At 34.7% G+C, this 17,026-nt stretch overlaps 1 protein-coding gene across 2 annotated transcripts in view; it reads right to left on the bottom strand.

Annotated features, from left to right (window-relative positions):
• Nucleotides 1-17,026, bottom strand: part of LOC145688400 (uncharacterized) — a 484,478-nt gene that overhangs the window by 272,922 nt on the left and 194,530 nt on the right. The window contains exon 2 of one of the 2 annotated variants that reach the window (XM_081762582.1): nt 12,561-12,721. The exons of the other annotated variant lie outside the window; for it this stretch is intronic. Within the exon in view, the coding sequence (XP_081618708.1) occupies nt 12,561-12,721 (161 nt within the window). The remainder of the gene's footprint in view (nt 1-12,560; nt 12,722-17,026) is intronic. 2 annotated transcript variants of the gene reach the window in all.

Here is a 17,026-nt window from a genome sequence, read left to right as displayed (position 1 = left end):
TTTGATATTTTGCACTCACTTTAAAACCTAGGACGTCTAATTCCGATACAATAGGTGGAACTTGTTTCAGCTGGCTCTAAAATCGTGTTTACGTAGTATCTTAAAAAGTATTTCCAAGTCTGATAATTGCTGCTTCAAATTTTTACTTCCTATTATGATATTGTCAGCAAACGCAGTGATATGAGGTAGTAAACCTTCAAGAATCTTGCGTACCGCTATTGTTAACCCTTGAGATGAAGTGGCGTGTCCCATTACGCAGCGTGGAAATTAATACGATTTCCTGCTATGATTGACCTCAAAAGGTATGTACTTGTGGCTTTTAGGGTGCAATAATATTTGAAAATAGCTTTACTCTATATCGATTTGACCCTAAGAATATGTAAAATGTCTTCTGTAGATTGAAACGGGATGCTAAGGTATTTTGTTAACATATTACAGGCTTTTAAATTCAAAACCAAACGAAATTCTAACGAATTTGGTCTTCGCACTATCAGAAGTGACAATGAAAACGCACTATCACTGGTTTCCTTGATAATATTGGCCTCTAATAGTTGCTTAATTTGAAGCTCAATTTGTGGTCTGACCGCCAGAGGAATAGGGTGACCTCTGATGAAAAGAAGCACCTTTATCTACAATATTTTATGAATGTTGCCACGAAAATATCCTATATCTGTAGGTGAATAGGAGAAGACGTTTCTGTATATATAAATTGTGTACAGCGTTTTTCTGTTCGACTGTCAGATCCGGATGTGTGCTAGAAAGTTTGATATCGAAAAGTATCGCTGTTTTCTCCAACCTTTCTTGTATTTCCTGTTGTGATCTATAAAATGTTTCATCATTTTGGACACCTAATTGCTGATTACCCTGTATATTAACCCTTCTGTACACGAGCGAAATTATTGCTATGCAGGTGGAGGGTTGTTCGTGTGAGGCACCACAAAATATAATTTAGTTAAAATACATAATATACTTTTTTTACATAAAATACCTTTATGTTTCAAGGGATACATGTATTACTTGTTGATATATGATGTTGGAAACACGAAGCTTATTATGTAATGTTCGTTTTGGGTATTTATTAAACACGTTTGTTTTACCCAATGAATAACGGATGCAATCATATATTAGGCCGTAAAATTATGACTTCTGAGAAATAGCATCTGATTACGCACGTTAAATATTAAGAATAATATGTATTACTATAAACAAATGCATTGAGATTTACAAGTGTGCTATGTATTGTTTGAAACACAGGTCAAAACTAGTCATTTTTACCCATAGAAATTGTCCTCATTTCATTCCTTGCATATTTTGCAGTGTTTGAGGTACAGTCACTTCTTGCACAACTTACAAAAGAACCATGTTCCAGTGCTTTTGCACTTGCGGCATCTCCGTCTTTTCCTTGCACTGGGTCTTCCTTTCGATTTGGTATGAAAACTGACAGTCTTGCAGCAGACTCCTGTTGTGTCGCGGCAGATAATGCAGCTGTGTTCTTTCCAGCATTTGTTCTGAATAAGCAATAAGCTCTTGAGAAACTGCCTTCTTGATATGAAATTCTCTTGATTAGTATTTGATCGAAACACAATATAGGCGTTTATTCCAAAAATATTTATCTGTGCATAGAACAAACACAGTGGCAATCTACGTACATTTCTATCTAAGTCATGTTCTGCGCATAGTGCATCTATTGCATCCTTCTCTCCCTTCTTCCTGTCGTAAAATGTATAATTTCAGATTTTCTAGTATCACAGGTCTCACTGCCAATTTTGTCATAGTGGTGCATTGACGAAAGTAACACTATACATTTCCCTTTCTTCGAAACATAAGAAACCAAGGTTCGGTTTCACTGTTATGAGAATTGGCAAGTTGAAAAGTGAGATTAGCGTCCCAATCATCATCTGAAAAACAATTCCCACTGGTCATTGTTTTTGATAAAATTTCTCGTTTCTTCTACAGTCAATTTCTTGGACATTTTCTACAAAACAAATTACGTAATTTTCAATTAATGCTTTCGATGTTACGCCAGCACATGAGTAGTGCTTGACAGGCACACAACAAAAACAATACCTTCCTGCTCGCAGACTACTAAGGCACTAACTATACAAATATGAGCAATTAACTCTCGTCAACCGCAAAGAAAAGTGTACTGAGTAACGAAATAGTATCTATCTACCATCTATTGAAAAAAAACAGAAAAAAAATATTTTTACTGCTTGCTGCGTGCTTCTCAGGCACAAACCGTGTACTGAAGGGTTAACCTCTGGCAGATCATCCTCAACATACGCAATTGATGTATTTTTTGCTAATGTTGCTGTCCTATTAGAAGGGTTAGATATTAGAAATGCGATTTTTTTTGTAATTTAGTTGGTAAAGCCTGTAGTCCGTACCTATCCAATAAATTCTAAAGTAGAGAAACAATAGAATATTCATTGTAAGTGTTCTGATTCTTGATGTTAACAGGAAGAAAGAAATGCTTTCTAGCTGGGATGGTAATTTTACGAGTGGTAAATTCGTCAGCTGATGTATGCTGTCCTATAGAATTAATTGCATTTACCGACAGTACCCACACGACATTGTGCACCCACTTCGGTTGTAAATGTCGATGGCCGTGGCTTCGTCTATACAGACAGAGTGTTGCGTTGTAAAACAATTTTAGCTTTTAGACAAAAATATATTCGACGAATAGAGAAAAGAATTCTCCATGTTTCAAAATCCGAAAGTAATGTGAAAAAGTTGCCGAACCAATTTTGAATTTAATTAATGCAATGTACCACAATCTTACAATAGAATTCTCAATTCCTCTGAGATTGGTATTAAAGGGAATTAACTGAGTATTTGGAGAAATCATTGATTTTGTCCATAGGCTGAGAGAGCTTCCTGTGTCAATTATTGCTGGATATTTTCTATATTGATTATTACATTTACTAGTAATTTATGCTCGTGATTTAGTAATTTTATACACTCTCTATCAGTCAATGGCGCTACAGTATAAAATGATGCCAGTGTTTGTTTGTTAGGTCCAATGGATACAACATTTTGTTGTTCTTCATCTTCCTTTTTAACGGCCCTCAGAACATGTTCTGGAGAAAATTTTCTTGGTACCCTCTACGCGTTACCCTGTTTGTTGTTACGAAAACATACGCTGGAAAAATGACCATGCTTATAATATGTGCCACAAACTGTAGGAGTTTCTAGGTGTATTACTATTTTTGTTATTATTCTTAGGATTGCTTTTCTTTCTGTTCCTACGCTGATTGTTGTCGCTGTTATTTGTATTGCGTGATTTATGATTGTTACGACCGTCACCTCTATATTGAGAATTTCTCATAGCATTTTGAGCCACTAAAAGAGAAAACACATCCATCTGATTGACAAGCTTGCTTAATTACAATGAATCATTGGCGTTAGCAGTGTTAGATGTGCTTGGCGCAGAGGGACGGGAGGGGGTTGTGTAGTGCTAACTTGGGAGGGAGGATTTGGGGTACATGAATTTGAGAAGCATCTTCTAGCTGGGTTGCGGAAGGTAAAGGAAATGCTGGTGCTGGTTGTTGACAGTGATGCAAATTGGGCCTTTGATTACATAAAGGATACGTCGCTTGTTGGTGATATGTGGTAAACGAAGCGCTAGCTATAGTAGAAGAATTTAAACTATGAACTGATGGATTGTGATCACATATATAATAAATAACTTGTCATAATTCAATGTAATCACGCTTTCTCATAAGGCCATGAGCTTTTTCTAAATTATGTAAATGTGATTGTGAAGGCTGCACCGTGGTAAATGTTTCCAACACAATCATCTGTAAGAAATCTTTCTTTAAATCCAAAGGCAAATAGTTTATTTTATTTTTTCGGTGGTCTGAGGCATAACTTGACGAATGACTTTTCATTTCATTAAAAATATGTATCAATAGGTTCATTGCCCCCTTGATCAGTAAAAAATTTCAAATTCCGTCCGATATACTGGTAGTTTTGGCCTACTTAAGTCCGTTAATTTGTTTTCACCTGATCATAACTAAGTGTGTCCAATTGGATTTGTGCCTATAGTTGCAGTACCATTTCAAAAGCCACATCCTGAAGATACATGGGGAGGAGTTCCTTCCTTTTTTCGGTAATCCAATCTTTGCAACAGCGCAAGATGGTCGAACAACATGAAAAAACTATCAGGATCTTCTGTAACGTGTCCACAGTACTTAGTAAGGTGAAGAATATTAAAAGATGGGCAAGAATTTTGTTCTGCCATATTTGCAATGTCTTCTGGCCAAGTGTTTTTTTCTGATCTGGTATGAGGTATACACTAAAAATATAATCACGTCTAAGTCGCTAAGTTCACTGATAATAAAAATCGCATGCCTATGAATTCTAAAGAGTTCACTTCTGGTTAATAAATTAGATTCCGCTAGGGGAGTATTAAATAAAACTGAGTCGGTCAAGCCTCCACCATGTAAAACTCTATCCATATAGGTCGAAGGTAGAGCAAGGTAAATAAAATGAGTGTCCGAAATCGACTCCCACTACCGGCTTTTATTATAAAATTCACTAAATAACAGTATTTACAGAAATACTACAAAATTATTCTCCTCTAAATTTGTTAGGTTAGAAATTAGGTAATCCTTGACCGTGAGGCGGAGGACAGGATCTCTACAGAGCCCCGTGGCACGCTAAGCAGAGTGACGAAGGAATCCTCAATGCTCCGTGGCAGGCAATTAGGAAGTTAGTAGTAACAGAGCCCCGAAGCAGGCTAAGCCAGAAGGTAAGGAATAGCCTAGAGTCCCGTGTCAGACTAGAGACTTGGGGTTAGGATACTCCTAATGTTCCGTGGCAAAAAGTAGGAGGGACACCAGAGAACTGGTAAAGAACTGCCGGTTGCGTCCCATTATATATGTCTCCTTGTAGCCGTGGTGCTGCTGCTCCGATGTCATCCTGTGCTTCATAGGATAAGCCAGAGGTCCGTCGTCTGCTAGTTATAGTAAATACACGTGGGGCGTAGTATCCTGACGTAAAATCATGTGGTGGTGTTTGCAAACGCAAGCGTAAAATATTGTTTGTATACAATACCACGTGGGATATTACAATATACTTATTTATGAGAACTAAAATACTCTGTAACAGTTTCGAAAACTTAACCTTATTTTCATCAGACATTAATTGCCATGAAGACACTAACACACAAAAAAATCATAAGTTGATGGGGGAGAAATTTAAACACACAGAATAAAAAAAAAAGCGAAACCGATGGATGTCTGTTAGACAGAAGTACAGAAGTGAGACGGAGAGAGAAATGGGGAGAAAATAAGAAGAAAATGAAGAAGAAGAAAATGCAACACAAATAAAAATATCGTGTTAAAACTAAGTGAAGAAAGAACCTAGCATTATGAAGTTCCGTTTCCTGAAATTCAAAATCTATATAGAAGTAACGTTTGGATTTTACATTTGTTCAGGTCCAACTTACTCAAATATATAGAAGACGCTTGTAAGATTCATTAAGCCACTTCCAATTGAAAACCAGACTTGGCTGTCAAATTAAATAGTCAATTTCCAGTGGAACTGTAGAGTTATGAAACACATCTATAGAGCGTCTCACCCTTAGATTGCAGTACAGGAGTAAATGGCAATGCTTTTCCTTATGCCCATTGTTGCGAAACTTAGCCTGAATTTTAGAAATTGCTTTATTTACTAGATATGGATAGATTTTTGTAGAATATTGTATTCTCTATCAAATAACGTTTTTTCTCATACCAAGAAGAATTTTCAAGTATTGAAATAAATTAAAATAGTGAAATCTTGCTAATGGCAAATTCTAACGTCGCGTTAAACATATCACGTCATAAGTTCGGAACTATAAGAGATACAACGTTGAATCTTATACAGCTATAAACACCATATTTGGTGCCAATGTTGGAAAAGTTGGCATTCAAAAAATCTTCTTGAATTTTAAAATAAAATAAAAAAAATATAAGAGAAAGTGCATATACTATTGCAATGCACTACCTAAAAAGTTGACTAATAAGAAACTTCTTTATTTTTCAGCTTAGATGGGGGTGCAAAGCGAGAAAAATATTGAGAAAGGATAGAAGTTATTTTTAAAACAAATTGCAGGTCGATATCTTTCTTTATTTAGGTTTTATGACTTTTAGTGTTAAGAGGCAACTTTCCAAAGCGCGCGCATCTGACAGAAGAAAGGCAGTGACAAATCTTGCCAATGCTATTTTCCTTATAATGATTGTTTTAAAGTTACTGATGTAAAGTGTTGTGCTATACCGATGAGTATTCACATTTGATGCTATGCAAGAACGAATCTACTGCTTAACGGAAGCATTATCGCAAAATGGAATCCTGGACCACACCTACGAGAAACATTGCTTATATATAAGTAAGACTGACATTCAGACATCGGGAGCGTATAGTTCGTATTTTCTCTCTTCCAAGAAAGAGAAATTTCAACCGCGGATGAGTAGTAAGTACAGTAAATGCTTGAATCAGGATAGTAATTCATTTAGCAATAACATAAATAACAACAATGCAGTTGGTACTCAAACAAAACAAACTGTTTCTTCAGAAGATCAATATATATGGAAGGGGAAAAAGCAGACCAATATCTGTTAATAATAAACCTCCTCTCCTGGTGATAAAGTTATTTGTTTTCTTGTAATTGATTCATTTACAGTTCGCACGTGGTCCCTAATGTTGTTTCGAATGCTGACAATTTTGACAATGAAAGTTGGTTTCATTTGTAATTACATTTCTTTATTTACTTTGAATATATTACGTGAACTTGATATTGATCGTCTAATGAGTTAGCTATTAGTTATCGGGGATTATTGGTAGATTAGTTGTGGATTTACAAGTAATAAAATGCCAGACCACTATTGCAAACTGATGCAAAATGAATGAGTGCTTTCTTTTGCTAAATTTCTATCTTTTGCTAAATTTCTATCAAAAAGAGCCAATATTAGATGTCCAAACTCTATCATAATGAAAAGTTATAAATGTTCAAAGCCAAATTGGATGTTCATTATAGATGTAGCAGATCTTGAATTTTTCACATTTCAACTGTGAATAAAACACGTTGAATTATATAATGTTGAAATGAAGTTTAGCATACAAACGAATTTTTATCAAACGAATATAAATAAAAGCTTCACCTGAAATAACCAAAAAACGATTGTATTCTAGTCATCTTTGAAGAAATCTCTCCCAAACACCCACTTTCGATTTCACCTGTTCGGAATAAAACATCCTTATTCCCGGGTTTTGGACCGGAATGCTTCTGTTTGACTTAGGTCTAGTTACTAGGCCATCAAAAGTGGCTCAGTTTTAACTCTGAACACACAAACGCACAAAACGTGATATATATAGATAGATAGATAGATAGATAGATAGATAGATAGATAGATAGATAGATAGATAGATAGATAGATAGATAGATAGAGAGAGAGAGAGAGAGAGAGAGAGAGATAAAGAAAACAATAAGTAAGAGAAGAAGGTAAAGATGACTAGAGAGAAGAGAAAGATACAAAGGCGAGACTGTTTAAAAGAGGAGACAATATATTACCCGCTGTAACACTTGTGAATATTATCTTGTTTGTACCAGCAATAGATGAGAGTAGATTATTGGCCAAATGTAATGACAAAAATACTTCTATCGTCTGTGGAAATAACAGAAAGGGTTATATTTTTCCCTTCAGTGGGTGCTGACCGTTTTCTGTATCCGTCATTGGCCCACGGAAGTTCTATATCTCTTCATTCTTGCTCAAAATGATGTGAAGTTCAGAGAGAACGCAAAATATCAACCTTGCAACAGTTGGAAATATTAGCTTGTTTGTTCTCATAATATATTTAGAGCAGACTATTGATCTAATATATTGACGAGGAAAAGACTATGCTGTCATATTGAAATAACACAAAAAGTGTTATATCTTCGATTCAGGACGACGACTTCCTTCGGGATCCGCTACTGGTACCGAACTATTAGTGCATGTTAAAGGACACCAAGGTTAGCAGCTGAGTTTACAGAAGAAGCCTATGGGATCCGGTCGATTTGAATATTTCAATGTAATCCTAAATGAGAACATTTCTACACATATTGACGGTATGTTCTGGTTTCATGTTTCCCCAGCATCCGTGAAGCAACAAAAGGCACTGCCGTACTATCGTGAAGCCTGGACCCGCCGGTGGCTGTAGGTAATTGATTTCTATGCAAAAATCTGATAACAGGTATACACACACACACACGCTGTCACTCAGGAAGACACATATTTTATTCCATATATGAGTGTAGATATATATAAATACAATGGCTATATGTATTCCATTTTTTGTTTACGTTTCTGAAATTTGTTTACTAACGAAATTTCAGATACACTGTCCATTTTACACTGAGGATACAGCAACGAAAGACGGAAAATAATATTCGTCCATACATACGTATAAGTATATCGATTTTACTCTTCTTGCCATTTGGCTAACCCAAGTGTTTTTTTTTTTTTTTTTTTTTTTTTTAACAGAGTGGACAGAAATATTGTTACTGAAGGAAATTCTCGTACTTTAAACATCCATTGGACTGTTTGCTATTTTCGTCTCTACATCTGTAAACTAAAAGCAAGGACGAAATTATTTATTCTTCTTGATATAAATATATTCTTCAAGAGAATGATGTGCATGAGGAAGTAAACCAGCAGGACTCAATACCACAATTTTCAGAGTTTAATATGTAGTTCTTCTGATAACGTGGCTAACACATTCTATTGAATCATTCGCCAGCTACGTTCTCTTATATTTTGAAGAAGTTACTCGATTATTCTTAACATCCCTTATAAAAAAAAATAACCACTTGTATATGAAAGAATTGTTCCACACATATATTTCCCTGAATTATTAAATCGATCCTGCTGTAACCTACGACACTGAAGCAATAACTTAAAATTGCATCGTTTGTTATAGCTGACAACGTGTGATTGATGCTGGTTTTCTGACTTCTGAACTCATTTTTTTTATAAACTAAACGGAAGGTTTGAGAAGCGACAAAATATTAGTAACTAGATATCCATATAAAATATATTAAATACCAATTCATGAACATGTAGTTGAAATGGATGAACATACTTCAGACTTTATTATTACACTATTATTATCAAACACAGTAGTCACCAACAAACAAAAATCAAATGTTGTATCTCCATATCTACAAAAGCTTAAAAGGCATTCGTTGAACACTGTATTTCTGCAATTTTTGCGCAAAACATGTTCTTAGAAAAGTGCAACGTAAGTACCTAAGACAGAAATAACTATATTTGCATTTTTTTTGGCGACCAAGAAACTAAGAACCAAAGTACTTCATGCAAGATTGTTTTATTTATTTATTATCTATTTATTCATTTATTACTATTGCCTCCCTCACATCAGGCAAGGATAAATTATAATTTTATGATTTTTTGCCTGCTATAATAGCTTATCTCGTCACATGTCCAAGTTATATGAACGAACAAAATAGTTTGAAACAGTTCAAGACCAATCCATTCAATTATTTATTTCCAAATTCAGTCTAGGACCATGTGGACTCAATGGAGCAGCGTTATCTGCTGAACTACTAAGAAGCGTTCTTTCTAGTATTGGATCAATTTTCAGTAACTAGACTTTTTTCTTTGTTCGTACACAAAATGTAGGGATGCGCACGAGACGAGTCGAGACAGGGTTTTCGTGACAAAATTTGAGTCGAGACATGGCTCTTCCAATTGAGAAATATACATTTTTCGAGTCGATATATCACTTTTACAGCTCATTTTCGAGACTAGACAGCCACAAATTTTGTCTCGTGCGCATCCCTAATAAAATGAAACAAAATATATGGCAAAATGCAAGGTGATTCCCAATAGGGAGTATTAATAAGCATAAAATATGTAGAAAAATGTTTTGTTTAGATACATGGAGACACGATAGGGAAAAAGTACTAAAACAACAAATGGTATACAAATCGTAGTTAATAGCCGAAAAAGGAACTCATATTCAGAAGAACATGTCGATTTCATTGAAACAGTAATACGTTTCATTTTGTAAAGCAATATTACTTACATTGTACATCACTTACTAGGGAAGTACATGAAGTGGCACGCGGGGATCTGCATGTGTTATATATCGTTGGAAAGGTCGCACCGAGTATACCTCACATGTAAAATATCTCGCTTGAATGGATTCTATAGGGGACGTGGCGACCATTTGAAAATCAGAAAACTTCACGGTCCCAAACACCGGAAAACATGGACACACTAGGAAGCTATGATTTAATTGTTTTGAGACGTGGTATATATAGGTTTGAAAGATACTTGAATACGAATCTGACATCAAATGTTTACAAATCAAAATGGCGAATCCAACATAGCGGACACAAATTACAAAAAAAAAAAAAAAAAAAAAATATGGATCTGAAATTGGATATATAAAGACACTCGACGTCGCTATGCATGAATAGGATATCAAAATGTATAATTCAAAATAGCGGATCCAATATGGCGGACAAAATGCAAAACACTGCTGGAACTGAAAGCAGGTAGGTAGAGGTTTTCCTTTTCGCAGTGTATGAATTCAATGTCAAAAGTGCAAAATATGGTGGACAAAATGTACAAAAGTTTAAAATTGACTTATGCGTATCTAGATGAGCCTGGGCTCCGTTTCGATCTCGTCTCGATTTGGAAAAGCACATTAGAGACGAGACAGAGACCACATAGAAACTACTCTCGGTGTCAGTACCATCCCTACGACGGAGAGTGGACATTTGTCATATATATTGCTCACAAGTGTATACGACATAATGCGAAACTAAAAAGACAGCTATGCAGGCATAACGACGTTTCAAACGCGCACTTTTCACTGTTGTTCGGATCTTCAGATAGTATCTGCAAATAATACCAATACCCTACAGACGCCATTAAAGCAAGATGCTACAGATGTAAAGTGTAGTCGATGCAGCTTTTCAACGATATATGACATATGCCGATCCCCGCGTATCTCTTCGGAGGTGGGACAGGGAGTTGATAGCAAAATAATTATTGTAGATGATTAATATCTGTTCGTATCTTCAAACTTTCATGTGCGATACAAAACCTGTCCTGCATTCTAAGCCTCAATTTCGGCATAATTGTATAACAAAACACGTTCTCTATTTACTGTAAAACATCACCTGCCCCTACTTGCCCCCAGGCCCGTAGCCAGCCCAAAAATGTATGGGCACCCGGCTGAAGTTTAGGGGGGTCGATCCAACCATGTTATAGTTCATTTGCAAACCTACCGTGAAAATTGTAGGGGGGCGCCCCACAAGACACCCCTGGATACGGGCCTCTTGCCCCTTATGCACTATAGGTATTTTTCTACTATATGAGTAAGAATAACATATGCCCGTTCCTGACATATTTTTCTTATTTTTCGTCCGTCACATTGGATCGATCATATTACGTTTTGTACTTTTAACACTGAATTCGTATTCAGTGAAAACGAAAACTTCCACCTACCCACTTTCAGTTTCATAGCAGTGTTTTGCATTTTGTCTGCCATATTGGATACGCCATTTTGAATTTTACACTTTTGGTATTCGATTCATACATAGCAACGTCGAATATCTCTATATACCTAATTTCAGATCCATAGCATGTTTCTTTTTTTGTAATTTGTGTCCGCTATGTTGGATGGGTCATTTTGATTTGTAAACATTTGATGGTTAATTCGTATTCAGCTACCTTTCAAAGCTATATATACCACGTATCAAAACAATTACGTCCTAGTTTCTTATTTTGTCCAAGTTTTCTGGTGTTTCGGAACGTGCCTTGATCTGATCTTCAAATGGTCGTCACGCCCCCTACAGGCCCCATTCAAGCGAGATATTTCACATGTGAGGTACACTCAGTGTCGTCTTTCCAACGATATATAACACATGCAGATCCCCGCATACCACCTCCAGTACTTCCCTAGTTAGTTTTAGTTTAAAGCAGGCCATATTTTGATATAATTTAGTTCGTACAGAAATAAAACATATTCAGTGGAATATACAGCGAAAAAACTAACAACACTAATTACTGTACAATTTATATTTATGTTAGCATTCAACGACTCTCAAAAGCAGTATAGTGTTGTATCAGAGCGATAATATATGTGTATGTGTGAAATGTTTGATAAGTAATATATATTAGTGTGAAATATGCAAATGCCTTTATCTTTATTCCTGAATTTAAAAGCCGTTTCACAACACATAACATACATTTGCAATTATTGTTAACACAACCTTTAATTGCAGCATATGAATCACGACAAGAGACTGTTGTGCAGGCTATCGCGTATTCTGCTTCCATGCTTAAATAGCAGATAAGCACTAGAACATTTAACTCATCTGCATTAATGTAGCTAACCAGTAGCTTTAAGATATGATAGTCTACTTAGATTAGAACAGAAAGGTTTCGGAAAACCTTCCCAATTGTGCATGAAATGTTAGAGGTCAGAGGTAATTGTGCGGGATGCTTATTTCTAGGAGGAATCTAAATAAAGAGACATGTAATACGAGGATGATTTTTTACCTTGCACCGTTGAGGCAGTACCTTGAAGGCGACGAGGAGATCTCCCACCCCATGAGAGGACCATCTGGTGAGGAGGGGAATCAGGAGAGCGTGGAGATGCTGGCGTCGGAGGAAAGTGATGTGCTTCAACTCGTCGCTGAGTTCCTCAGCAATATGTGGGGCTAAGGGAAGGGAAATGCCATTCAATCTCATCATATTGGGGAACACCATTTCACATTTAATTTTATTCATGTTATTCTTCATACTAAAAAAACTCTTAAATCTAGATCTGCTATTGGGCCACTGAGAGAGTTGGAAAATAATAATAATAATAATAATAATAATAATAATAATAATAATAATAATAATAATAATAATATAAAGAAATAAATAATGATACTCCCGAAATTACTAGAAATGTTTGTAAAATTTCAACAGCAATATATGTAGCTTTTTGTCTGTCTACATGAAATAGGGCTACATATGATTTGCTGTGCATTACTTCAAGTTAATAATAATAATAAATAACATATTACAATCTCAGCAGCTCAATTAAAAACATGTCCCCAAGGTATACATACTATACATAAGTTTGTAGCCCTTATTTTCAAGTACGGATACACAAACCTATGCATATTCTTATTCTTATTTATTATTTGGTAATTACTTTTGAAACAAATCGTTTGGAGAAGATATGGCGAAACAACGTAATAATTTTCAAGAATATAAAGTACTTCAAAATGTTTTTATCTTTCAAAAAACACAGCAATTTCTAATAGGCAAAATCAATATCGACTCAATCAATTTATATTACTTGATTACACGTAGTGAATACTTGACTTCTCCAAAAAATCTGCAGTGTTTTACGACAAATATTTAAATGCTGCAACATAACGACAGCATGTTATTTGGTAATTAGTAGTTTGCAAGTTCTATGAATCTCCTTTGTAGCTATATGGTTAGCGTACATGCTTTCAATACTCCAGACACGGGTTTGATTCCCGGTGGGATCCCATATGGTTCACATCCTATTCTAACCTGCTAGTCTATGTATCATGTAGCCTTGGTGCTGAAAGAAACGCTATACTCAAATACAAACAACCAGGAAATTCTTTGAAAGAACATTTCGAAAAAAGAATGCCAGTTCAAATCCTCAACATGACTTAAATCACAATTGACGTCTGTGTGGGAGACAATTAGAAATCGAACCCTGAGCTGTGCTCGCAGAAAACATGCATGTTAGCCGCTTGGGTCAAAGCAAAATAAAATATACATTTCGCGCCATTTTAATAATGCACTATAGAGCTATAATTTGTTCCCGTGTAGCCTAATGATTTCATTTCTGCTGCGTTAGAACCAGTGTTGCCAACGTGTACGATAATTATCGAATCATACGATAATTTTGACCCAGATACGATGTACGATAGCTGTTGTACGAAAATAAGAAAATGTACAATAATTTAAGAAGTCCTGGCAATTAAAACAAAGACGACGTCTCGAGACGGTAAATATAGCAGGCAAATTAAAGTTAGTGGAGTAACAATTTAAATATTTTTATGTCACTGTTAACTAGTTAGACTGTATGAGATGGAATATATTGTAAAATTGATCCAAACCACTACTAGTATACTACAAACATATGATCCCACCTGTAATCAAAACGGGAACCACTACCGCGCACAGAGGGAATCAATTAAGAAGGGGTAATTACTAGCTACTTAATACAGATAAGTTTTCGCAGGTAAACATGTAAAGTCTCGAAGGAAAATCAGATATCAAATTCTTTTTTAATACGCTGGTAAAGTTACGTTTCGATCTTGTTTCCTATGGAGACTTAAACATAGTTTTAGCTGTAAATGTTCATGCTCATTTCTTGTTAATAATAATAATAATAATAATAATAATAATAATAATAATAATAATAATAATAATAATAATAATAATAATAATAATAATAATAATAATAATAATAATAATGTTTGGTAATGAGACTAGAAGCAAAAGATACGATAATTTTAAGATAAAAGCGACAATTTTCAGTGTTACGTACGATAATACATTTTGATCAGGTTGGCAACGCTGGTAGATCACATATCATTTAATAAACTTATCTAGCTTTAAGTTAATAATTAATACATACTTAAATAGTGAAACAAACTAATCACCCCATTCATATATATATATATATATTCTCTTTCCAGCCTTAACATCGACATGTAAAACAAGTCGAAATAAGTGAATAAATAAATAATGAATAAATGCAAGAAACAAGTAAAAAATAAAACAAACTTCCACAGACATCACCTTTTATCCAAATATACCCTATTTTGGATTATAAAATTGATCCGGGTGGGATTTTTAGAAAAATGGAGAAGTGTTATCTCCTTTGGGGAGCTACAGACAATTACTCCAACTTCAAGATGTATATATATACAGAGTAGATTGTATATACATTGTAGATTGTAGATTGTATATACAGAGTAAACTATCTATCCTGATACGCTCTTGTAACTTTTTAACTAATACATATAGAACATGGCAATTTCACACCGTGCAAATATTGACAGAGGCGTTGTCTGACGTACCTACAATGCAATCAGATTAACAGTGTTTCCATCCCGATATCATTTTTTTAAATAACAGTACATCAGGTTATTACATATTACAAATCCAAATATTAAACAAAATTTTACAATACCACAATTGTATACAGTGCTGGAAAGTAAGAAAATATATGCAATTGGTTTTCAATAGACATAAGTATCATGATGCCATCTACTTCAATTTGATAAATCAAACGAGAGATGTGTAAAAAAAACATAAAAATTGTTATATTGATTAAAATGGTGAATTTGTGAGAATTTAATATATATATATATATATATATATATATATATATATATATATATATATATATATTGTTTTCCTTTGCTTCAACAACATTCTAACAATTGATTTTGGTAGTATAATTACAAGTTCTCGAAATTGTATAATTTTCAAAGCGCTACAAACTTTATCACTTTTTGCCATATCTCCAGAACAGTTTGAGATATCAAATTGCCGGAAACGGCATAATGAACTATATGTCAATTGAAACTTCTCTCTGATTGAATAAGTACTTTAGCAATTGTAACAAAAGAAAGGCTTTTGAAAAAAAACGTAAAATTTTAAATCTTTTTTCCTACATTTTTTCTACTTTTTTCTGCTTTTTTACTACAAATATTTGTTCGAAATTCATCATATCATGGCCATAAAATTATACATATAATGACCTTAGATATTTAGTAAATCGTCCGTCTTACTAGCGTTATTACTGTAGTAGATGTCACCAGAATTTGGATGTTTGTGATACTATAACGCCCTAGTTTTCAACACTGAATAATGAATGTAATGTTGTAAATTTTCGTTTGACTTGTAGATTTGAAATATGTCATAACCTGACATAGTGCCATTTGAAAGAAACATAATTTTATATTGAGTTTGCAACACTGTTAAGCTAGTGATATCTCGAACTGTGTCAAAGAATGTACCCGTGCTGATATTTCTGTGTTACAAAATGTCAACGCTTTTGTCTGTTAGTTTAAGAGTTACAAGAGTATATCAAGATAAATGTTCCATCCTATGTATACGACGTATATGTAGGCATTCTAGAAATGGTGCCCACAGAAAACATCGCTATTCTATAGGTGAAGATAAAGTGGAAATGCTCTTCGTGGACTCCTTTAGCCATTATGGGCATCAAAAATTTCGGCGTGGGGCAACGTCATATATTTAGCCGGAACCAGCAGCATTCCTCTACGAGTTCACCAAGCAGTTGCATCGATTGCTACACTAAGTTCCTTAACTGCCATTTAGAAAGAATCGACATAACTATTTGATGAATTAGTAGATCTGCTCTATGGTTCTTTATCTGTGACATTGACAATCCGCGTGTCGAAATGCGGATCCGAAAAGTATAGAATTATATAGAGTAATTCGGGGGGAAGTGTCCATAGGAGTGAAGTGAATAGAGTTAATGTTAATGATATGTAGCTACAAAGCACGATCGTGCTGTATGTATAGTATTCAGTCTGAGGCTGACGAAGAAAGTTGTGTACAGTGGAAAAAAGCGAACTGTTGAATGCAGCAAGCACGGGCACCGGGGAAGGTGAGTAGAGTTGTAGCAATACGGAACAGTAGGAAACTAGGGCAATTCTTTCTTGAAGTAGTTGTGTTGTGCTCAATACTTCCACAGCAGCATGAGGCGATTATTAGGTATGCATGTATATAAATATGTCTCAATATATTTCGAACATAAAGTTACAAAACATGTTTTGAAAAAAAAAAGAGATTTATCGATATATCTTGCTCTCGAAACAAATTTGAACACACGCATACATATACCTGTATATATATATATATATATATATATATATATATATATATATATATATATATATATATATATATATATATATATATATTAGGGATGGCCAAAATTTTCCGGA

This window comes from Thermobia domestica, chromosome 6, assembly GCF_964235325.1.
Source record: "Thermobia domestica chromosome 6, izTheDome1.hap1.1, whole genome shotgun sequence".
In the NCBI taxonomy this organism is placed as follows: domain Eukaryota; kingdom Metazoa; phylum Arthropoda; class Insecta; order Zygentoma; family Lepismatidae; genus Thermobia; species Thermobia domestica.
This window is presented reverse-complemented; position numbering and strand designations above follow the sequence as displayed.